General features: G+C 55.3%; 1 protein-coding gene across 1 annotated transcript; it reads left to right on the top strand.

Moving 5' to 3' along the window:
- The first annotated feature begins 19,162 nt into the window (after positions 1-19,162).
- LOC144986715 (cyclin-dependent kinase 2 homolog) lies at positions 19,163-22,391 on the top strand. Its single transcript, XM_078934493.1, has one exon. It carries the CDS (start codon positions 20,117-20,119, stop codon positions 21,002-21,004), a length of 888 nt encoding a protein of 295 aa, XP_078790619.1. The 5' UTR covers positions 19,163-20,116; the 3' UTR covers positions 21,005-22,391.
- The last annotated feature ends 1,334 nt before the right edge of the window (positions 22,392-23,725 follow it).

The raw sequence follows: 23,725 nt of genomic DNA, 5'->3' as shown, positions 1-23,725 counted from the left end.
CCTTGTGCGTCGACGGCTACGTGTGCGTGCCCAAGCGGTCGGGCTCGACGAGTCCGAAGTCTCAAACGTACAGGAGTGTGATTTCGCTCCTCAGGACTGCGTACGAAGACAACACGAGCCTCGTGGACCGAGCGATCCAGGCCGCGTTCGCGAACTCGGGGGTCGGGCGTTATTTGAAACGGGGCAACAGAGAAGTGGAACTGTTTCCCAACCCGCTGATAAACTTTGTCGTTTCCCTGTATGACACGTTGAGCGACCAGGCCGGCAATTTCGTGGCGGTCGACAAACACGAGCCCGGTCTGAAGGTGCTGGTCGAGAGCCCCGCGGAGAAGGTGGGACACGTGACGGGATCCCTCACTCTCACACTGCTGTACGGTCAGAGCGTGCTGGACGTGTACAGCAACGTGAAGGCACGGCACCGAGGCACCGACTGCCCACAGGACCTGCTGGACATGCACACGGCCGTGACTCGGCTCGGCTGCGACGCCTTGCTCAGACGATTCCCCTTGGACTTCTGCTCTAAGAAACGCCACCTCACCACAGTGGATTTGTGCAATTTTGACAACGACTAAGTGTGTCCCGTGGTTTATTTGAGGGTTATGCTTTATTGTGTGTTACCGGTTGCACTGTGCTCTAAACGCCAAGGTAACAATAAAAATCAAAGACAGAAAGAATATGTTTGGTCTCACGCACTCATTTATTTTGTGCACACAACCACATGGACAGAGAAAAGAAAACGAGAAAAAAAAAATAACGCAGCCTCTCGCGCTGGGCAGAGCTGACCCACGGAGGCATCTAAAGGTGAAGGTGACAGCACAATTGTCTAATATCATGTGCAGACATTCACTTGGAAAGAAAAATCAGCCTTTTTAGCCGGCTGAGCCCGTACACCAGGGCCTCCATGTCCATGTGATAAGCGAGGCACTTTTTGTCCCTCGGTCCGCACACCACGGTAAACCCACGGATGCCGAACACGACCTTGCACTTGTTGATGAGCAGTCCGTAGCCCCCGTTTCGTTTGCTCAAGTACATGATTTCGAACAAGTACCCGGGACCCCTTTCTTCCTTCACGTCCGTCAGAGCGATCATGGCGCTCGGCCTCCTCTGTCGCTGCAGAGCCGTGAGGGGATACGTCAGCTTTGGCACTTGGGCCAAGTTGGTGTACGTACCCCACCAAACCTTGCCCATGGGGCCTCGTATCAGCCTGTGCAGCCGCTCTGGTATCCTCGCGTCGGCGAAAAAGCTCCGTTGCGAGGACGTCACGTTGGAGGGCTTGCGAGCCACCGTTCGCTCGCATCCCAGTAGGAGCACGATGTCCCTCGGGTCATCGTAGTAGCCCTTGAGCTCCTTGCACACGTAAAGTCCCCTTTCCATCGCGATCTCCGTCGTCAGCACTGCGTCCGAACTGCCCTGCTTCGTCACGGAGCACAGCGCTCCGATCTTCGGCTCCAGGGGCTCCGAGACCACGACGGCGCATCGCCCCTTCTCGCTCCTCAAGAACGTAGCTATGTCATCTCGAGACACGGAGCCCCACCAGCGATCGTCCAGCCAGTTCAGGAAACCCTTCCAAGAACGCATGACGCTCAACCAGTTCTGGACGAGCGTGTCAGAGTCAGAGTAGAGCTCTTCCATGTTCACTTCAACTGCTCTCCTCGAGAACATGGTGCTAGGTACGAGCAGCTGGGAGCCATCCTCCCCGTTGATGATACACTCTTCTTCTTTATCCATTTCTACATCTTCATATTCTTCCTCTTCTTTTTCTTTCCTCCCTTCCCCTACTTTCTCTTCGTCCGCCTCTCCGGGTTTCTGAGACGTGGCGAACTTTGAATCCCGGAGCCCTCTCGCGATGCAGCGGAGCGGCTCTGAGACTGCCTGACGGCACTCGCCGACAAAGGTGTGGCGGCAGAACCAGTAGCAACCCGAGCCGCTCGGGTCCTTCACGCACACGATGGGTTCGTAGTGGCCCAACTGGTTCTGCACGTATATCCCGGGCAGCTCGTTCGACCGAGGCCTGCCGTCCGGACTGTAGACTACCCACCCTCCGTGGTTGTGCGTGTACACGTTCACGTCCCAGCCGTTGGCCAGCGCTGCGATTTCCACCTCGGTGGCCCAGACACCACGATCCTTCGGCCTCCTTTCGAGAATGTACTGCTCCACGCTCGAGTACTGCGAGCGCAGCAAATCTCTGTATTTTTCTTTATTCGAACTCATTTCCCTGACGCACCAGCTTCTGATCTTGTAGTGGTAGTCGTCCCTGCCGCAGACCAAGTAGCTGACGGCCCTGAAGAAACAGTTGCCGTCTCCCATCACCGGCACCGACGCGCAGGGCCGTCCCAGAGGCACGGGTGAAAAATTCGGCCCGCGGCACAGAGCTCTCGGCTTCTCAGGAGCTGCCACAACGTACGCAGCCAGGTCGAGCAGCGTCGCTCCCCTCACCGGATCGAAGGTCATTTTGTTCCCCGGGGCAGATTCGATGTACATGACATCCGAGTCCGAGTCGCTCCCAGTTCTCCCTCCAGATACCGGGGTGATGTCCATTCTAACGAAGAGAGTGTTTCGGTCTGGAAACTCGAGAGAAGCAAATGAGGAAAACGAAACAAAAAACAAAACAAAACAAAAAGAATACTACTTAGAAACTTTCCAAGCGACAGAGATACAAGGTACAACAGAGACAGTGCAACAGGTTTGCTCTCATCTGCAGAGCCTGTCAAGTGCCTGCCCCTGAAAGGGTGTGGGTGGGGGAAGAGGTTTCTTAGGAAAGGTGTGCCTGTTAAATATTTAAGCGGAGGGGCTGGCTTCTCTCCTCCTATCGTCTTACAAACAGCCAGGAATTCAGAGACATGCAGTGTTAGGAATAATTAGAAACAGAATAGTTAGAAACTCAATCTTTACTTTTATTACATTCACTTTTACCTTTTACTACACAAATGGTTTAAACTTGATTCAGTATTATCATCTCAAAATTATATTACATCCTAAGACAGCACAGCAGAGATATTGTTGTCACAGTTTCTCCTCATCCTCCCTTTTTCACTTTTTGTGTGTCCTGGTGTTTGTGCTCTGGCAAATGTCTATGAGAACATCAGAGAGATCTGGCACTTGAAGCTTTATGACCTTCGAGTGTCTAGCCTGCAACAGCATGTGGGTGGGTTTTTCACACCATAGACCCTCGGACCATCTTCTGAATAAGTAAATGCTAGGTATATAAACCGAACCTTTTTATGAGTGTCTTTGTTCAGACTTTGAGATCATGTTCCTCTGTCTGTAACCCTGCGTACAAATCTGTGCTGTTTTGTGCGGGGTAAATCTTCACTGTAGCTATGTATTGTCTCTGAGTCTTATTCATTCATTTCTGTGTGCAGGAAACTGAAGGGAACGAACCAACCGAACGTTTTTATTAAAACAGTCCTTTCTAGAAAATCCAATTTTCTCACAGGCAGCATGGACGTCGACTCGGATGAGGAAGTCAACGCAGGACGGCGGTTTGTCCCAAGACGCCGGACCATCGGGACCAATACTGGGACCTCGCCCGAAGGGCCGCAGGCCAGCGTGGAGGATTCCGAGTCAGATTCTGACAACGATCGGGCCATGATGGCTTACTTGAAAAAACGGATCAAAGAGTCTCGTCAGTCCGGGAGCGACAGCAGCGAGCTGGAGTCTGGCGGAGAAAGCGTGGAGTCCTACGACGACAAAGAAATTTTCCCGGCCCACCTTTGGGGTTTCGGGAACCATGAAATCGACTGCGAATGCTGCAACTGCGTCTTCTGGCGCGCAAAGTACCGTCGCAATTACTACCAGAGTAAGCACGGCAGGATCTATTACGATCGCACCACGCAGACGGGAGCAACGGAATCCACGAGCGCGCCAGCTCAACCCGAGAAATCTGAGCCGGCATGCGTGGATCGCGGCACGAGGCCCATAACCTCAGGCACTCGAAAAGGGCTACCGAGGCGTGGGGAGAAAACGCGATTTTCTGTCTCATTTCTGAGTTCATTTTATAAACTGACCGAGAGCCCCCTTCGGGCGCGCAAAGCATGGAGGACAGCGGACGGTGCACTCGGAGGCTTCTCGGACTGCTGGGAGAGCACCGCTTGTATCATGTTAAGACTCTTTGTTGCAGCGACGCTCCTGGAGCGCTGGAGTGGCTGGGAGCTAAAAGCGTCGATCTGTGCGAACCTCGCCGGGGAGGAGAAAACCTCGTCGCCTGGCTCACGAGACTGTGCGGGCTGTGCGGCGTGGACACGGACAAGGTAGAGATATGCAGCGTGGACGCGAAACCTCGCGTCCGAGAGACCACGGAGCGTTTGGTGGTGTGCGTAGAGAGGACCTGGTTCCTGGGTCGCGACGGGTCTCTGGTCCTGTTTTCGACTGTAGGGCGAAACGCCCCATCTCAGAAAAACGACGAGGTGAGGTCCTTGTGCGCGGCCGCAAACGCGATCTTGGGCGCGGGAGGCTTCGAGTATGTCGCTCGCCGCGTTGCCCGGGGCTGCGAGTGCTCAATAAGACCCAAGGAGCAGGGGAGCGCTCCCGTGCTGAGGAGCCTGAGACCAGAGAGGTACGACACCGTGCCTCCAACGACGCCGATTGTGACAGCTGACAGTTTCGGACGGCGTAGCGAGCCAGAGGCGCCCACCCGCTCGTCCGAAAAATGGACGTTACGCGCCGTCCCGGAGACGAGTCCCTGCTGCGCGACGGGAAGTCCGTGCTGGGCCGCGGCGGGTTCGGCGTCACGGTGCGCATCGAGGAGGGGCTGGTTGCCAAGGTCAACCTCTTCCCCGAGATGCTGAACTGGAGCCTGCCCGTGGTGGAGGACGAGTTCAAGCGCTATGCGCACGTCGCGACCCAGATGGAGGAGGTCCTGATCGGAGCCTCCATCAAGCACCCGAACGTGCTGCGGACATTCGGGGGCTTGTGGTGCGAGGCCCCCGGGTACCCTTTGGGTGGCAGGGTCGTATCCCTGATGGAGGAGGCGGCGTGCTCCCTGCACGAATTTTCGGCGCACATGGGGACCGAGACGAGGTACGTGCCCCTGGTCGAACTGGACGTTCTGCGCGCCCTGGACCACCTGCGGTCGAGAGCCATCCAGCACAGGGACATCACGCACAGAAACGTCCTGGTGTGTCGCGCCGAAAGCAGGAGGCCCCTGCCACTGGTGTTCAAGATCAGCGACTTTGGCACCGCGTGCAACTTTTCCACTCCCGATCAGCCCAGGGGCACCCGTGCGAACAGAGCTCCCGAGGTGCTGTGGTGCCTGGAGTCCGACACTCAGGCGGACGTGTTCAGCTGGTACTGCATGATCTGGGAGCTGTACAGCGGCGCGCCCCTGATCGGCCACAGGGCGTCCGGTCAGCGGGAAGGTTTTTGCAGCAGGACCTACGCGCGGAATTTGTCCGAGCTGCTAGGCACGTACGAGCCTACCTCGGAAGCCGCCTTCGATTCGTATTACATGAAGAGCTTGGACGCCATGGAGCTGCGGCGGCAATGCCGCTCGAGGCCGCGGACTAGAGACGTCGCGAAAAAGCTGGAAGCCGCGGCCGCGAGGGCGTCCGGTCGAGCGGGCCCAGATCCGGAGTTCGTCGCCATCGGTTCGGCGTGCGTCACGTTGTTCCCCCAGGAAAGGTGGTCGGCGTCTGAGCTGCTCGAACTCCCGAGGTATCGGGACCTGGGCGCGGATGCCGTCTCGGTTCCGGCGAGGGAGATCCCGACGAACATCGGCGCCGGCTGCTACAGAGCCTGTGATGCGGTGGCTTGCGAGGACTGCGAACCCCCCGCCTTCCGGGTGCCAGACACCTCTTCTCTCGCTACCACATTCCGATCCGAGAGTAAGATCTTCTACGGGGTCGACGTGATAAGACTGGCTCCTGGTTACATACAGCCTTACGTGTGGTACTCGAGAAAGGCCAGCGCTTCATCCCAGGTCGCCAAGGAAGACTCGGGCCGTGTCGGGCGGTCTCCGGAAAGACTCACCTTCGCGCGGATGCGGATCGGGTCTCCAGAGCCAGACCCGTGCTCCGCTTCGCCCAGCTCGCCCGCGGGAGGTCCCCGGGTCATCGTGAAAGGCAAAAGCGGATGCTGCGAGGGAGAGGTCGACACAAAGATGGCCATCCTCACCCAGGCATCTCCGGAGGACGCCGAGAGGTTCAGAGAGCACGTCGTCGAGCTCTCGATTGCTGTCACGGAGCAGCGACCGGACTTGTTCGCGGGCCCGATCCGAGGCCTGTGCAGGAGCTCGGAGAGCTGCGACGGCGTTGTGGTGTTCCAGTACGCTCCCATGTTCGCTGACTGCAAGAAAGCATCCGAGTGGACTCTCGAGAACGCGCCTTTCTCCGCTGACGCCTTCGCCGCTCAGGTGCTCCTGACACTTCACCAGGCCTTGGAGGCAGAGAAGCTCCCCACGCGCGCGTTAAATCTGGACGACTTGCTGATCTGCCGAGGCTGCGCGCTGATCGACCCGGTGGCTTACCTCGCCAAGCACTTTGGTCGTGGTGGTCCTTTTTTCGGGGTGCGAAACGAGGGCCTGCTCACGTTCTGTATCGAGGTTTTGGGCAGATGCGGCTTTCGCGAGGCGGATTCCATAAGCCTCCTCTCCTCAAGGGACCCCGTCGGGATCCTCGGCGGGGCCCTGGGGATCCTGAGTGAGAGAGCGGGCCGGGGGAGAACCGTCGTACCCAGCAGGCTCACCCTGGACAGCGCCTACTTCGCGTTCGAGGAGTACACGGCCGAGAGGTCCACTTGGCGGGCCGAGCCGAGCCTCACGGGGACGAAATACGAGTCGGCCCGCGGGCTCGGCCTGCTGGTGTTCGGCAACCCTCCGCCGCGAAGGGGAAAACAGACGTTGCCGGGGCCTCCATCTGATTCCAAGTCGCTTTCTTCCCTGATACGAAACCTGACGCTGAGACTGAAGGTCAGAGTGTTCGAGAGCCACAAGGTCGAAGTGGTCGCGTTCAACTGCACGAGAGCCCCGCTGACCGTGGACCTCAGCAGGGCCGGGCTGCGTGACGTCGTGGGGGTCGACCTACTGAGCCCCGATAGAGTGCAGCTGTCCCGAGACGGCAGGTGCTACACTCACGACGCAGACCCTCGGGTCGCCTTGGGTCTATTGAAATGGGCCCCCGTCGTAATGATCTCCAAACACGCAGCACGGAGCCCCGTGCCCGAACTCACCAAAGTGTATTACAGGATCGTCATCGCACTCGTACGCCTGTGCGGTAACGGCGCCTCAGAGAGCTCGCTGGTCGACCTCTTTGCCAGACTTTCGCCCCTCATCGTCTCCACTCACCTGCGGTGCTAGTGAGGAGCCCTTCGATCGGAGGCCCCCGCCAAGGTGCAGCGTACATGCTCATGTATGTGTGTCGATGAATGTCCCAGAGACACGGCTAGGCTACACTGAGATCTGCTTCGGCTGGCTTTGTTTCTGTACTTTTACTTGACTTTTTCACGTTTGTTTGATTGTTTTCAGGTGTCCTTCGAGGGACCTACACATTGTTTGTTTTTTTGTTGTATCGTCGAGTGAAAATAAAATGTATTGTGTTCAGGTGTCTGGTTCTCCTTTATTTTCAGAGGTGAGATAAACTGTGCGCTTGCTCCACCGGGGGTACGGGGTACGGTAGTGTAACCGTCCGTTGGCTCCAGTGGTACTAGGGCCCGCCAGTTCTTATTAAAATCTCGCGTTCCCTTTCGGACTGCTGACAGATACTTTCGTGTATCCCGTCAGAAAAAAAAAAAAACCATGAGAGGTCTCCCATTCGGACCGTGGCTACTTCTGACTCTCACATGGACCTTGAGCGCAGCGGGTGAGTCCTCTGTAGGCTTGCTGATACTGTTCCTAGCACGAGTACGATCGATGAGCCTGTGTTTTGAGAGGCAGGCCGTGACTATTCGATGAGTCTGTGTAGTCAGGTTACAAAGTCGCAGAAGGACTCGGGAGGGTTGCCGGCTAAATTTTTTTTTATGCTTTCTTTTTTGTGTCGCTGTCACGTTGTTACAGACACCAACATCACCTGTCTCATCATGGAAACCTGCATCTTACCCTGCAGTTTTCAGAGAGGAGACGATCCGATAGTGCACTGGATTAAGGATAACGAGGGCAACCCCTTTCTTTCATATTACAAAGCGAACCCTCAGTTCAGGAATGTCAAGGGCAGAGGTTCCTTGTTCTCGGATCAGGTCTCTAAAGGTAAAGCCTCACTACGGTTGTCCTGGGTGCAGCTTCACGATCAGGGAAGATACACCTGCTACGTTACAACCCGTAAGAATGAGCGATACACTTATGTCAACGTCAACGTGCAAGGTAGGAGCGGTGAGTGACTTAGGTGACCGTTTAGCGAAAATGCGGCTCTAAATTCTAGTTTGTCTCGCAGCGGCTCCGGTCCTCGACAGTTCGGAGGGGATCAGCCGGGAACGCGAACCGGTTCGGTCGACGGAGCCCACTACGGCCAGCAGGACTTTGAACGCCGCGACCACCCCCTGGTGGTCCACGCAGCCGTTTCACAACAAGGGCGGCTACCACGGTCCAACAACAGAGAACGTCGGCGCGGACCGTGACCGCACAGCGGCGACTCGCGAACGAGACGATGGGGCGACGAAAGAGGCTGAAGGTGAGAGGGGCCGACGGTCACTGTCGAGAGGGAACGCTTGGCCCGCCAAGCAAACAGGTTGCGCTGAGCTCAGGATTCGTTTCTCGCAGCGGCTCAGGTCCTCGAAGTCCGCATGGAGGAGGTGGACGACACTGTCGTCTGCTGCTCGAAAGGGATCTACCCGAAACCCGAGCTAACCTGGTCCACCGAGCCTCCGTCCGGTCGGGCTCTGAACGCCACGACCGCCGTCTGGCGGACCTCGCTGCTGCTCTACGACATCCGCAGCTCCCTGTTACTGTCGCACGAGGACGCTGTCATGGTTTACAGCTGCGTCGTAACCTCTGGCAAGCACAGCAAGAAAGCAACTTTGATGGTGGAAGGTGTGCGAAGCAAGTGGTTCATTTGTTTAGTTTCTTTTTTTTTTTGCACCTACTGTTGGACTTCAGATTATGCACGAACGCCAGAGGCGTCACTATCCTCATCTGTTCTCGCTTTCACGGCTTATTTCTTTTCGTTTTCCTCAGGCAGACTCCAAAAGCTTCTGACGATCTATGTCCTGATCCCCGTCGGTGTCGCGGCTCTCGCAATTTGCCTGGCTCTCGGGATATGGAGCATGCTAGGGAGAACCAGGAGATGCGCTCATGCCTGACCGTGGGACTCTCGGCGACGGACCTTTCCAATCTGCCTGCTCATGCATTGTTCCAACCTCACAGGCTTACTTTTGCTACGTGAACCCTTGTGTGTGTTCGTTTGATTGCCGTAACAATAAAGACCCTAGAGTCCACCTCTGAAAGATGTCTGTATTTTGTTTTTCTTTTTGCTTTTTCAGTAATGAGAAAGTGTGGTTACGAAAAAATAAAAAGGATGGGGCATGCTCCATGAGCCTTCGAGCGCTTTGCGGCAACCCAGGGTGACCGTCCTACGCTTAACGGGGTTTCACCACGAGGTCGGTAGGGTCCTCCGAGCCCATCGCTTCACACTGCGCAAAAAACAAAAGAAAGGAAACCCAGGGTAAACGTCTGACTAGATTTTACTTTGTATATCATCTCACGCGATTACGTGTGAAAGTGGATAGAAGACAGACAAAGATGGCAGAGAGGTTCAGCCATTGAATCGAGCGGCCTTCACTGTATGAGCGTGCCATTTCGATTCTCGCCTTACGAGTTCTCTGGAATATGTAGCTCGAAAAACTCGGATGCGCCCCGAACTCCCACTTTCCTGACCTGCCTTCGGGGAATTCCCCATCTAGCGTCGGAACGGATTTGGGCGGGTCGAACGAAGCCCTTATAACTCCGCCGTGAATGCAGTGTTTGACTGAGTCACCACCATCTGCTACGGTTTTACCAGGCTCCCCGAGCTCCCATTAAACTTCAGCGCCCCCTCGGACGAAAGCGAAGCGGACAGCGAGCGACGACGGTCGAAAGGTCCTTCTGTGTCTCCCACCGCCGACTCCCTCGACCCCAACCGTACTCTATCTGGCCTCAGTCATCAGAGCGGATAAACCATGAGAGGGTTCCCATTGGGACCGTGGATCCTTCTGACTCTCGCGTGGACACTGAGAGCTGAGGGTGAGTGAACTCGTTGTGTTGTGGAAGGCAGATGGTGAAACTTTGATGAATCTTTGTGAAAATGTGTGGGGTTTTGTTTGTTTTGTTTTTCTAGTTTTTTTTTTTTCTTAAGCCGCTGTCATGTAGTTACAGACGTTACCTGCCTTGTCATGGAAACCTGCATCTTACCCTGCAGTGTTCCGAGGGAGGACTCCATAACAGTGCACTGGTTTAAGGATCCAGAGATAGTTCCCTTCCTCACATATGGTATAACAAACCCTGACAGGGGGAATGTCAACAACAGAACCTCCTTGTTCGAGGATCAGATCTTTGAAGGAAATGCTTCAATACTGCTGTCAAAGGTGCAGCTTCAAGACCAGGGATCATACCGTTGTGTCGTTGTCAGCTCGAGAAATGGGCATACCAGATATGTCAAAGTAATGGTGCAAGGTAAGAGTCGCAAGTGTTGTGATTAAGTCAACCCCTGTGACCGTTAAGCGAAGACGCGGCCCTAAGTCCGAGTTTTGTCTCGCGGCAGCTCCTGTCACCGACGGTCACGCCAAAGAGAGGTTCGACCGGCATCCGAGTCTGGCCCGCCCGACGCCTCCTCCTCCACCTGGCTGGTCGAACGGCGGCGGCGCAGCCGGGGAAGAGGGGTCCATCCGGGATCCGAGTCTGGCCAGCCCGACGCCTCCTCCTCGGACACACACCATGACCACCCCCCAGCAGTCCACGCAGACTGTCCACGCAATCAGCGACTCCCGGGTTCGACCGACCGAGGTTGTCGACGTGGACCCCAACGAAACCCAGGCCACTGGCAAAGGAGACGATAAAGCGTCGAGGGAGGTGGAAGGTGAGAGAGGCTTTCCATTTTTTATTTATTTCAATGTTTTTTTTTTTAAATTTGTTTCTTTTCTTTCTTCTTTTAGTTTCTGCAGCCATGACCACCCCCCAGCAGTCCACGCAGACTGTCCACGCAATCAGCGACTCCCGGGTTCGACCGACCGAGGTTGTCGACGTGGACCGCAACGAAACCCAGGCCACTGGCAAAGGAGACCATAAAGCGTCGAGGGAGGTGGAAGGTGAGAGAGGCTTTCCATTTTTTATTTATTTCAATGTTTTTTTTTTAAATTTGTTTCTTTTCTTTCTTCTTTTAGTTTCTGAAGCAGCTCCGGTCACCAAAGTCAGTCTGGAACAGGTTAACAACACCGTCGTGTGCAGTTCGGAGGGCATCTACCCGGAACCCGAGCTGACTTGGTCCACCCAGCCTCCGTCGGGCAGGACTCTGAACGCCACTACCGCCGTCTGGCGGACCTCACGGATGCTCTATGACATCCGCAGCACCGTGGAACTGTCTCCTGAGGACGCTGGCTTGGTTTACAGCTGCGCTGTAGCCTCTGGCAGAAACAGCAAAAAAGCGACAGTGAAAATTCAGTTTTGTGAGCGGTGCTCTTATTTATTTATTTATTTATTTATGTTTAACATTTGCATTTAATATCAGTTACGTGAGTGGTGCTCTTATTTATTTATTTATTTATATATTTTTAACAATTGAACTTATTATTTGCAAAAGCTGATGGACACCATCAACTCTCGGTTTAACGGAACATCTCCCTTGTTCTTCTCAGGCCGACTTCGAAATCGTCTGTTTGTCCTTATCCCCATCGGTCTCGCTGCTCTCGCGATTTGCGCGATCGTCTGGAGGATGCGACGAAAGATCAAAAGGGGATTGGCTCCTGCATCTACCAACCTCAATGACTTCCTTCTTACTTCATAAGACATAAACCCATGTGTGTGTTCATTTGATTACTGTTACAATAAAGACCATCGAGTCCACCTCTGAAAGATGTCTCTGTTTTGTTTTCGTTATTATCCTTTTGAGTGCTGAAAAAGTGTGGTTAGGACAAAAACTATATAAAGGACAAGAAAATGCTATGAGGCACTTTGCACAATGTGGCTACGCCTAGCAGGGCCCCAGAGATTCTGCTTGAGGTCACTCGGGTCCTCCGAGCGCGAACCTGACGCGCCGATCGCTTCAGACGGTGCAGACAAGGAAAAGAGACACAGGGCAAACGTCTGACATGATTTTATTTTGTATCTCATCACACGTGATCACACTGAGATGCTGCATCGGGCATTACAGCCGTCGAAGCGGAGCACAGGTCAGAGTCTGTGCTCTCGTCAACCGAGGGAGTGTGGAAGCGTAAGCACAAGCTTTCGGTCTTCGTCCGCTTCGCCCCGTCGTCAGCACGCCCACGATGCGAGTAGACGCTCACAAGCCCGACGTCTCGGTTTCCACTCGATGAGGAGGCCTCCCCCGAGCGAGGCACTTCAACGTGGTCGGCCAGCTCTTCCAAATAGGTCATCATGCGAGAGCTCTGTGCGCCGTGCGAGCGGAGAGTCTTCGAGGGCCCTGGTCGCCGGGACTCCATAGGCCCTGCCTGAAGGGAGATAGAAGACAGAGGAGTGCAACGGAAAGGTTAAAGGGGTTGAGTCTTCTTCGTCTGCCTCCAACGGTGTGAGCTTGTCGCCCCTCTGCCATTTATAAAAGACACCGGGTAACCCGACTTTGCGACCTGCCTTCGGGGAATTCTGCGTGACGTGTCGGAACGGTCTTCGGGTGTGATCGAGTGGTGCAAAGTGGAATAGTGTTTGCCTCAATCAACGAACGTCTGCTGCTGCTTCACCGGGCTCTGCGAGCGTCCCTTCGGACGAAAGTGAAGCAGACGGCGAGCGACAACGGTCGAAAGGTCCTTCTGCGTCTCCCGCAGCAGACTCCGCGACCCCAACCCTACTCGATCGGGCCTCGGCCATCTGAGCAGCTAAACCATGACAGGGCTCCCATTCTTACCGTGGCTACTTCTGACTGTCGCGCGGACCCAGAGCGTGGCGGGTGAGTGCTCTGTAAGCTTGCTGACATTGTTCCGAGTACGAGCGCGATCGTCATAACCCAAACAGTCAGCGCAACGCGGCTGGAGCAAAGCGAAAACAGGGGATGGCGAATTCCACACTACGGGTTGAGATGCAGTATCGTGACGTTGACTAAAAGTTCTTTTTTTTTGTTCACCGCTCACACAAAAAGTCAACGAGGAGGTGGTGTACTACGACATCTATTACGACCCAGACTACGCCTTCAATTACAGTTATGAGGGGATCAATCCGGAACCCGATCTGACCCGGCCAACGGAGCGTCCTCCATCCAGCTGGACATTGAACGACACCCAGGCCACTCACGAAAGAGACAATGATGCGACGAGGGATGCTGAAGGTGAGAGGGGCCGGCGGTCCCTTTCGAGGGGGCCGCTTGGGCCTCGAAGAAAACAGGTTGAGCTGAGCTCTGTCTTCGTTTCAAAGCAGCTCCGGTCACCGAAGTCCACCTGGAGCAGGTGGGCGACACCGCCGTGTGCAGTTCGGTGGGGATCTACCCGGAACCCGAGCTGACCTGGTCCACCGAGCCTCCGTCGGGCAGGACTCTGAGCGCCACGACCGCCGTCTGGCGGACCTCGCAGCTGCTCTACGACATCCGCAGCTCCTTGTTACTGTCGCCCGAGGACGCAGGCTTGGTTTACGTCTGCACCGTAGTCTCTGGCAAAGGCAGCAAGAAAGCGACCGTGAAAGTTAAGCGAGGCGAGTGGTGTTTTTTTTAAAAAAAAACAACAACAATATTTTAATTTGGTTTTTGGACCCATTTGTTGACTGTTTCTATCCCCGCTCTCTTTCAGTCTTCTCAGGAGGACTGTTTGTCATGATATCCATCGGTGTCGCGGCTCTGACTGTTTGCACGGCTCTCTGGATCTGGAGAACGCGAGGTGGAAACAGGAGACAAGCTCCAGCCTGGGCGTAGGCTTATTCGCGATGTGTCTTTCTGCCAGTGCGCCATAGGGCGATGCAAACCCATGACTGTGTTCATTTGATCATTGTGACAATAAAGACCCTCGTGTAGACTCTGAATGATGTCTGTATTTTGTTTGCTTCATTTTTTTGTAATTTTCATTTTCTGTGCTAAGAAGAGTTAGATCAGAAAAGGTTATGTTTAGAAAAAATAAATGTAAAAGCGGAGAGGTATACTCTGGTAGCCCTCGAGGCGCTTTCCGCGTTGCTGCAACGCAGTGTGTCGTTCTACGCTTATCGGAGCTGCAGAGTTTTACCGTGAGACCGCACAAGAAAAAAAAAAAAAAAGAAAGAACACTCAAAGCAAAGCGTCTTACTTTGATTTTTATTTCATCACACATAATTACACAGATCCCACGGATGTAGAAGCGGTGCACCAGACAGTCTGCGGTCGCATCGAACTAATGTCCCAAACGAGAGCCCTAGTTTTGTCCACCGTGACTCCAATGCGTTCTGTCCGAAGGTTGGCTGAAGACAGGAGTGCAACGGAGAGGTCGAAGAGGTCGAGTCGGGTTCGTCTTCTTCGTCCGCCCCCACCGCTCGAGCTAGCCACTCCTCGACCTTTTCTACATCCACACCGTGTACGCGGCGCTTCCCTCTCCATCGCTTTCGTCTTGCGAGAGCCGCCGCTGAGACGCCTTGCGCTCGTCCTTGCCATCGGTGCAGAGGCGACCGGGTCCCTCTCCGAACCCTCCTGCGAGCAAATCGGCTCCAGGCTCTCTGTTCTCTGCGGGTTCTGGGTCCTCTGTGAGCTGCGGGTGCTCGGCGTGAGACCCCGCGCGCTCCGCGCTCCTCTTTCTCTGCGGGTCGCTCGCTTCCGAGCTGCCCGGCAAACAGCTCAGTTTAACCGGCGTGATCGGCTTTGGTTTTGCCGGCGACGTCACAATTCGACCGTCGGTCTCTCGCCTTTCGCCGCGAGACCTGACGGTTTGGCACCGCCTGCCCAGGTCCGTCGACTTCAGAGAGCTCCTGGCCTCGCGCTCCCTGCGCGAACTGAGGCCTGCGGTCGATTTGTCCGAAAGGTCGGCCCCTTCGGATTCCCAACCGCTGCCTTCAGACGCGGACCCTCGACTCTCCGAGCTGGAGGAGCGCGAACGAGCGATCCGAGCGCCGGACCTTTTCGAACCTCGACCGTCGACCTCTCTGCCTTTCTCGCCAGAGAAACGCAGCGGTTTCCCGGAGGCTGATTTTTGCAGCCCTCCCTCTGGGCGTCTTACGTCTTTGCGGCCGCTGGAGTAAGTCTTGGAGTGGTCTTCGGTGTCTTTGCGTTGTCGCTGCGTGAGCGCGGTTTCGAGCCCCGGCCTCTTTTCCCGCTCGACCGAGGGTCTCGACTTCGACCCTCTGCCTTTCGGCCTCGTGGAGACTCGCATCGCCCATGGGCCTTCCGTCTCCGAGCTGTCCGAGCTGAGTGCGCGCTTGTAGCCCCGCCGGTCGCTTTTGCACGAGGGCGAGGACGGCTGCGACCCGCAATACGGACGGCCGACCCCGTCCTCGTTCCTCCTGGCCTTGGAGCCCGCTTCCTCGCCAGCTCTTTGTCTGTACGCGCTACTGGGCGAGGGCGAGGAAGGTCGCGACACGCAGTACGGACGGTCAACTCCGTCCTCGCGTCTCTTGGCCCTGGCGACGTTGTCCTCTCCCGCCTCGATGTCTTCTTCGCTGGACGACGATGCGTCGTCTATGAAACTGTCGCTGCGATCGTAGTCGTCTGAGCTTTTGTCGCAATCCGAAGAGCTCTCCGTGTCCCTGTCGCTCAAATACTCCGGCTCTTCCTCGCTTTCGGAGCTGAGAAGTTCCAGGCCGTTGTCTTCCTCGGCTTCGCTCAGTAAAAAACTGTTTCTCTGGCGGCGCCCGACCTTTCTCCTCTTGGTCGCCGGAGACCGCGAGGCTCGGACGCTCTCGGCCCAGGGGGACAACCGACGTCGAGCTCTGCCGACGGTCTGGCGGCAGCTCCTCTCGGGCTTCTTGACTGGCGGCGGCGGGGAGAGGTGCCTTCGGGGAACCCGCCTGGACGCCGCCTTGCGCTGGAGTGCCGCGAAGGACCGGGCCACCTTGTCGCTCCACCTCTGCGTGGATTGGGACTCCAAGCATTGGATCAACGCTCGGCTCAGGCGATCCTTGATGCCGCGCCTGCGGAGCTCGTTGACCGTGCCCTGGTTGTACGCCACCCATTCTCTCAAGAGTTCCCTGTTCGCCTCGCCGAGGAGAGCGCTGTCCAGGTTAAGGAGCTTGCACACGGCCTCTCTCTGGTACCCCAAGGAGTCGTGCAACCAAGGGTAGCTCAGGAGCAACACGGACAAGTTTTTCATCCATGTCGAAACCGGGACGGGCTCTGGGATGGGATTGAAAAGCTCCGAGCGGTCGTTCGGGGGCTGTCTACATCCCTCGCCTGGCTCGACCGGCTCTCCGCAAGCGGGATTTCTGCCGCCCATGTCACCGTCAAAGCGGGCTGCGTTGATCCCCAGTTTCTTGAGCTTGCTGCAGTAAACTTTGAGCTTCAGGAACGCCACTTTGGCGGCCGCGTTCACCTCCTTGGCGTGGGCTTGCGCTTCCTTGTCTTCCTTGTTGCACTGGTCGCGTTTGCACATGGTGTACCAGTCTTTCTGGATCTTGTTCACTTCCCAGGGCTCTCTGTCCACCATTTCGGCGCAGGCTTTCGCTCGGCGGGCCGTCTCGGGATCGGCGTCTTTCCGGTTTTGGCTGTAGCAGCGCAACTGCCGAGCGAGCGAACCGCACTCCTTCCTGATCAGCTCCATGACCGAGGCAGCGAACCTATCCCGCTCGCTTTTTCTGAACGTAGCGTCCGAGGCGTACCTGCTAAGGAACTCGCAGTACCTCTGCAGCTTCCCAAGTGGACTGTGCAGCAGCTCGGCCACGGCGAATGCGCCGGGGATCTTGGCGTTCATGAACGTGATGGCGAGTTCAGCGATTTCGATCATCCTGGGGTCCGCCAACTTGCTCTCCACGTGTCTGGGTATGCGGTCGCACCACCCGTTCGGATCGACGCGCTTGGTGAACGCAGACAGCGCCCATTGGTTGATTTCTTGGAACGTGAGCTGCCCCGACAGATACGTCTCCCGGGCCATCTCCTGGAGCGTCTCGTTCCAGCAGCTCGCGAGCTCTCCGTTGCCTTTCACGCAGCTGCGTTTCAAGAGCCTGTAGAACCGGAGCGTGGTGGACACGTACAGCGTGGGCAAGTGTCTCTGCTCCGCTCTCACGGCCACCGTCGGCACCAGGTTGCTTCGCCTCCCATCTGACGCTTTCCCTCCTGACCTGAAGTACACCATGCGGGGTTCGCTGGCTTTGTACGTGAAACGACTCAGGTCGCATTTCACTGCGTCCTCCCCGAAACAGTCAACGCCGGCGTCCCCCTCGTTCTTCCTGTCGCTCGAGGACTCCCATGCGTGGCTAACCTCTGGCGCGCAGCACATCGGCTCCACATCTTCCAGGTGAGAGGCCAACGCAGCCTGGCTGCTCTGATCCCTGCCGGGGGACCCGGGTGTGTTCAATATCAGCAGTTGACAAGGCTGAATCTGCTGGAAGGACGGACAGAGCGCCTCCACGTGCGTGGGCATCTCCAGCGACATGTCCCAAAAGTCGAACGCGTGGCGCGCGACCTTCCTCAGCAGCTTCAGGCTGTCCAGGGTCGGGGCGAACAGGACCTCTTGCACGAAGTAAGACCCCTTGCTTTCGCCGTCGTTTCCGGGGATGTCTGTCATGTAGGTCCCGACCATGGACCTCGCGGGGTCGTAACGCAGCAGGTTCTCCTTCGTCGAGTGCTGCGTCACCACGGGCACCACCGTCCGATCCTTTCCCCTCAGCTCCTCGGCGGGGAGGTAGTACGCCGTGTAATTTCCGCACGTCAGCAACACTTGCTTGAGGCCGGCTCTGTCCGAGGTGACGATGGATCCGAAGTCGCTGCCTCCCAGAAGGTCCACCAGGTCCATAAGGGCGAGCAGGAGAGATCGAGAGGGACGCTGGGGTATCCTACCAGAGTCCGCTATGACCGCGTCTCTGATCATCTTGTTCAGAACCCTCGGCCTGTAACGCAGGTGCTCTTCGTTGCTCAGGCGCCGTTCCTTTTGGGTCATCATGCTTACCACTGCATCGAAAACGCCACGTGAAGACCTCGTCGTGGTCCACAGTATCGAAGTACCACGGAGGGCTGCTGGAAACGACGAAGGTTTGATTTGTAGACGCGGCCGCCTCAGTCGCCGATACCGTAGCCATTTCGAAAGCAAGACCTGTTGAGTGCGCGTACGGACAAAGTGGAAACAGCAGCAACAGCTCTCCTAATCCACTCTGGTGAATTCAGCCTAAGTCCTGCGAGATCCTTGCGCTCTCTCTAGCTCTTAGAGGGGAGGTTCGAAGGCCACTTATATCCTCCCAGTTGGGGTTTCCCACCTCCTCGATGCTTTGAACAGCCCAACCCTGATCCTTGCGCTCTCTCTAGCTCTTAGAGGGGAGGTTCGAAGGCCACTTACATCCTCCCAGTTGGGGTTTTCCACCTCCTCGATGCTTTGAACAGCCCAACCCTGAGGCTCGGAGGGATAGGGCGGAGAAATCTGCTCACCACCACTGCACACAGGCCCAACCCTGAGGCTCGGAGGGATAGGGCGGAGAAATCTGCTCACCACCACTGCACACAGGCCCAACCCTTAGGCTAGGAGGGATAGGGTGGAGAAATCTGCTCACCACCACTGCACACACACTCGCAAGCAACTTGCACGGAGGCCAGTCATGAGACAAACAATCCGACTGCTCTTTGCAGTGTCCGCCGGCCTTTCACAGTGTCCGACCGTCGCGCAGGGAGTCCGACCGCTGCTCAGAACATCCGACCGCCGCTCAGTGACTCTGACCGCCGTTCAGTGACTCCGACCGTCGCTCAGTGACTCCGACCGATAGTCAGAGTACGACCGCCGATCCCTGTGTACACTGAATTCGGGGAGTCCCAGTGACACGGAGCCTACAGAGAGAGCCTTTGTGCACGGACAGTGATGAAAATGAAATATCACAGTCACCTAGGTTGAATTCAAAGTCACCTAGGCTTGCTTGTAGCTTTGTTGTTTGTTTGGTTTTCTCCTCATACAGCTTTTTATTTACCCCCCTCTGTGCTCAAAGAGAAAATCGTCGGGCTTTGCAATTTGAGGAGCAGAGCTCAGCATGGATGAGGAAATTAGAATTTTGATCAAAGGTGTTCTGGGGCACTTCGTTGGACGACGCCAAGACTTTGAAGTCGAAAGGCCGCGTTGTCGGGAAGCTGTAAATGCTATGACGAGAGCTGTGTGTGAAGTGCTGGAGGTTCACAGACCGAAATACACAGGTGAGCAGCACAAACAGATCTGTTTTTTCAGAGTTATCTGTACGCTCAGCGTGATCTCTCCTTGTCCGGTGTCCCACTTTAGAGATGGTTTCAGATCTAGGTGATTCATTTCCCGATGCCGCGATGGTCAACGTCGCAAAAAGCCTTTTCGAGGACGGGATCATCAACTGGGGCCGTGTGGTCAGTCTGATATGTTTGGGGGCCGCGGTGTGCCAACGTCAGGACAGGTTCAGTGGCAGCCCTGGCTCCCTCCTGGCTGACGCAGTGTCAGAGGCGATCGCCTCGTACTTGCTCACAGAGCACAGAGGCTGGCTGGAAGAGATGTGTTGGGTGAGTGGCCTGTACTCTAGGGGGTTGAACTTCACGCTATCGCTGTTATGAAACAATTTGTCTTCATGTTTTGCTTTTTTTTTTCTGTTCCTCTTTCTGTTCCTTTTTTAACGCTTTCTTCATGACCAGGATGACTTCGCTGACTTTTTCCCTTCACCTGAAGCCACGAAGTGCCATGACCTTGTAGGACCGGCACTTGGACTCTTTGTTTTTGCGGTCGGAACTGCACTCTTGTGCACGTACCTTGGGATGTGACCCGGTGGTTTTTTTTGACAGCCTCCAGAGGCTTTGTCCTCAGAGTGCTTTGAAGTCTGGAGGGCAAGTGTCAGACACTGAAACAACCGGTGTGGACGAGAGGACACTTCTTAGACACGCACTTTAAGGCATTGGGAACGAGGAGACGTTCCTCAGAAGCCCGTTTGATCCTTTTATTGTTTTTCTTTTGCTTCCGCATGGAGAAGTACTACAAAGACCCAGTGCGACCAGTGATCGGGCAAGGTACCTACGGAGTTGTCTACAGGGTGCGAGATGTGAGAAACGGCCAAGAATATGCCCTCAAATGTCACAAGCAGGCAGACGTTATAGAGGACGCGACTGTGAGAGAGTTGTCCTGCCTGACAGCGCTGAAAGGTCATCCCAACATAATACAGCTCCTGGACTGTTTCATGGACGAGGATCGGGTGGCGATGCTCATGCCTCACGTGCCCTTCGAGCTGACCAAAGCTATTCACCGCCAGCCACCGGCTCCGCTCAGCTTCGTGGCCAGCTTCTCGCTTCAGACGGCGAATGCCCTGGAGCACATGCACGGACTGAACATCTTACACAGGGACCTGGTTCCGAGTAACGTGCTTCTCGAGGAAGATCTGACGGTGAAGGTGGGCGACATGGGCCTAGCCAGACAGTACTCCAGACGCATGAGCCTTTGCGTGGTGACGGAGCCCTACAGGGCTCCGGAGTTGTTTGTCCGCGGGAACGCCGCGGAGTACACGTGCGCCATAGACATGTGGAGTTTGGGAGCTATGATACTGGACGCAAAGGAAGGCACCGTGGTGTTCGCTGCAACGCGTGGGTCCAGCACTCTGAGAAAAGTCATGGCACTGGCGGCCTCGGATCCCGACGGGGGAGCGGAGGAATCGACGCCCGCCAGGCAGGAACTGATACCCAACACTATGAAGTGTGAGCACACCAAACGCATCGCCTTCCGCCTAATCGCTCTCAGGCACGACAAGAGGCTTACGGCTCGCCAGCTGTTGGACGATGAGGAATGGAAGCGTTTGTCCCACATGACAGACGGAGAAAAGGCTGAGGTCTTGCAACAATGCGTCACGGGTGTCATGTAAAAATACACAGTTCAAGAGGCTTTGCAATGTCTGAGTTTATCAATTTTCAATTAAAAAAAATGAGCCAATGACCACAGACTCTATGTATCGTACAGGTGTAAATTTTGTTTATTATTTTGAATACGTTTGACCATAATAGCAGATGTATCATTCAGCACCACTGGCCCGCTCTGGGAGCACGCTTACACGTTTGTAGCGATGGAGATGAAAAGGGATGTAGCACTCAACGTGGAACACCACTTGGCGTAGTTTGTTTCGTAACTGCGCGAGGGCCCTCGGGTCTTTTGAGGGCTTCGGGCTCAACTCAGCTTCCGCTCTTCGTCTCAGAGCGCGGCGAAAACAACAGTGGCAGCCGCTGCGACGAGAGACAGGGCTAGAGGTTTGGCTCCATTTCTCTGACTAGGCCATCTATCCAGTTCCTCCTGAGCCTTTCTCACGGTTTCCTTCAACTTGCTGAGCACTGCAAACAGAAGACAGCGAACACTGGTTGGGAGAGAAGCGCTTTGCGATAGGCGGGTAGCTAAAATGCACACATACATACATACAGTCTGTCGTGTTGTGGAGTTTTCCGAAAGTCATCACGGGCTCCATTGGAACCAGGTCAGGCATGAGAATCTCAGGCCGACGAACGCCGTCCGAGTAAGAAGGCTCGTTGCTGTGATGTAAAACACAAGAGTCCACTGATGTCAACAGCACGAACACGAACAGGGTCAGATGCAGCATCGAAGTGGTAGTCATTGTGTCTTCAAGAGAAAAAAAACCCCACAAAGAACAGTTTTCTTACTGCAGTGCGCAAACACAACTCACGCCTGAAGAGGTTGCCTCTGTCAGCTCTCCACTCTTGCCTTTTATACTTGCAGAAGAAAACACTCGCTGTGCAGATTCTAATCCCCCCTGCCCAAAAAAAAAAAAAAAAGTCCCTGGCCAAATCCCAACCACAAGCCCGAAAGAGAGGCCGCGACCGGTCAGCTCGCGTAAACCCAGCACGCCCCTCGCTCACAGGCAGGAGAGATCACGTAACAGGGTGATTCAGGGGAGAGGAACGCAGAGCATGGCGTCAGAGTCTGCCTGCCTCGGTCGGCCTCTCATGGCGGAGGACGGATTCTCAGAGTGGAAATCGGTGTGAGAGAGCTGAGGTCGGAGCCAGCGTTTCTCAGTCCCTCCCCTACATCTCGGTTTGGTAGCGTAAGATGCCATCTGACTCAGTGATGTGTGGTCGGACTCCCTAAGGGTCGGTCGGACAGAGTGAATGACTGTCGGACTCCCTTAGCGCCGGTCGGACAGAGTCAATTGCGGTCAGACAGAGTGAATAGAAAAGGTCGGGCTGTCTGGACGCTGACCTGGCGAGGTGAAAAGCTGGCCCCATCTCTCGTCTGCAGCTTTGGAACTAGGAAATTTTAGCGGCTGTGTTCTCTGTGTTCTATGACACAGCTCCTACGTAGAAAGGATTTAGTTGGGGATTTTTTATTCTTTTTTTTTTCTTTCCTTCATATCCAACATCGACATCACAGCCCTTACCAACAAAATGGTTGGATTTATCTACAATTCCAATAAGCTGCTCCCCGCTCTGGCCCCATCAGAGCCCCGAGCCGCTCTGAACACCCAACAGCTCTCACAGAGCCGGACATCCTCTCGCTTCATCAACCATCACGGATCCCCCACGTCTGCCCTTACCAACAAAATGAGCAAATCGGGCTGCTACAGAGACGGCGGCATGCCGCAGCAGAAACCTGACTGTCTGAACATTTCCGCCAATTACAAGACTAAATTGTGCTGGTTCTTCGCGAAGAACGGCGTCTGCGAGTACGGAGGGAAATGTCGGTACGCCCATGGCTACGGAGACCTGCGGAGCCTGCAGCTCAAAATGAACCTTTGCCACCATTTCTATAAGGGGCGCCCATGCCTCCACGGCGGAAGTTGTGGATTTATTCACAATTCCCATCAGCTGCTCCCCGCTCAGCCCACATCAGAGCCCCGAGCCGCTCTGAACAAGGACGGCTACCGACAGATGGACGTTTCCCCACCCCAGCAGCTCTCACAGAGCCTGACATCCTCTGGCTTCTTCAACCATCGCGGACCCTCCACAGTCAATGCCGGGGCCATCACCTGCTGCATCCCCACCGTCGTCTTCTCGAAAGTCCCAAATCCCTGTAACCCCTGCCCCGGCCTTATCCCCACCGTCCCCGCCGTCGTCTTCTCGAAAGTCCCAAATCCCTGTCACCCCTGCCTCGGCCTTATCCCCACCGTCCCCGCCGTCGTCTTCTCGACAGTCCCAAATCCCTGTAACCTCTGCCCCGGCCTTCTTCTGCTTCACTAGCAAAGAGGGGCTTTGTCCAAAATTTGTGACGCGCTGGCCTGAACGGTCTACCCGGTTTCTCTCGGGGCCCTGTGGTCATGCGCAACAAGGCTTATGGCATCGAGGTCTTTATTTGTTTTTTTTGTGGTGTTTGTTTAAAATAAAAAATAAAACAAGACAAGAACAACGTGTTTTTACTACATTGTATCTGAAAAGATTCAAAGTGTGTTATTCCGTGTTGTTTCGCTGACCCTGATATCGTTGAGCTTCTTAAGCAAATAAAAAGACTCAGACACATTCACTTTTTCTGCTCTTTATTCGTTTGCCGTGGACATTCACAGAGTTGTCTTGGCGTCGCAGTATTCTGTCTGAAAATCTTTGGTGCAGACTTATACGCACTTTCCAGCCGTGCTCACTTGCGTTTT

The sequence above is a fragment of the Oryzias latipes genome, chromosome 17 (assembly GCF_053564925.1).
Source record: "Oryzias latipes strain Hd-rR chromosome 17, Olatipes_Hd-rR_3.1".
Classification (NCBI taxonomy): domain Eukaryota; kingdom Metazoa; phylum Chordata; class Actinopteri; order Beloniformes; family Adrianichthyidae; genus Oryzias; species Oryzias latipes.
This window is presented reverse-complemented; position numbering and strand designations above follow the sequence as displayed.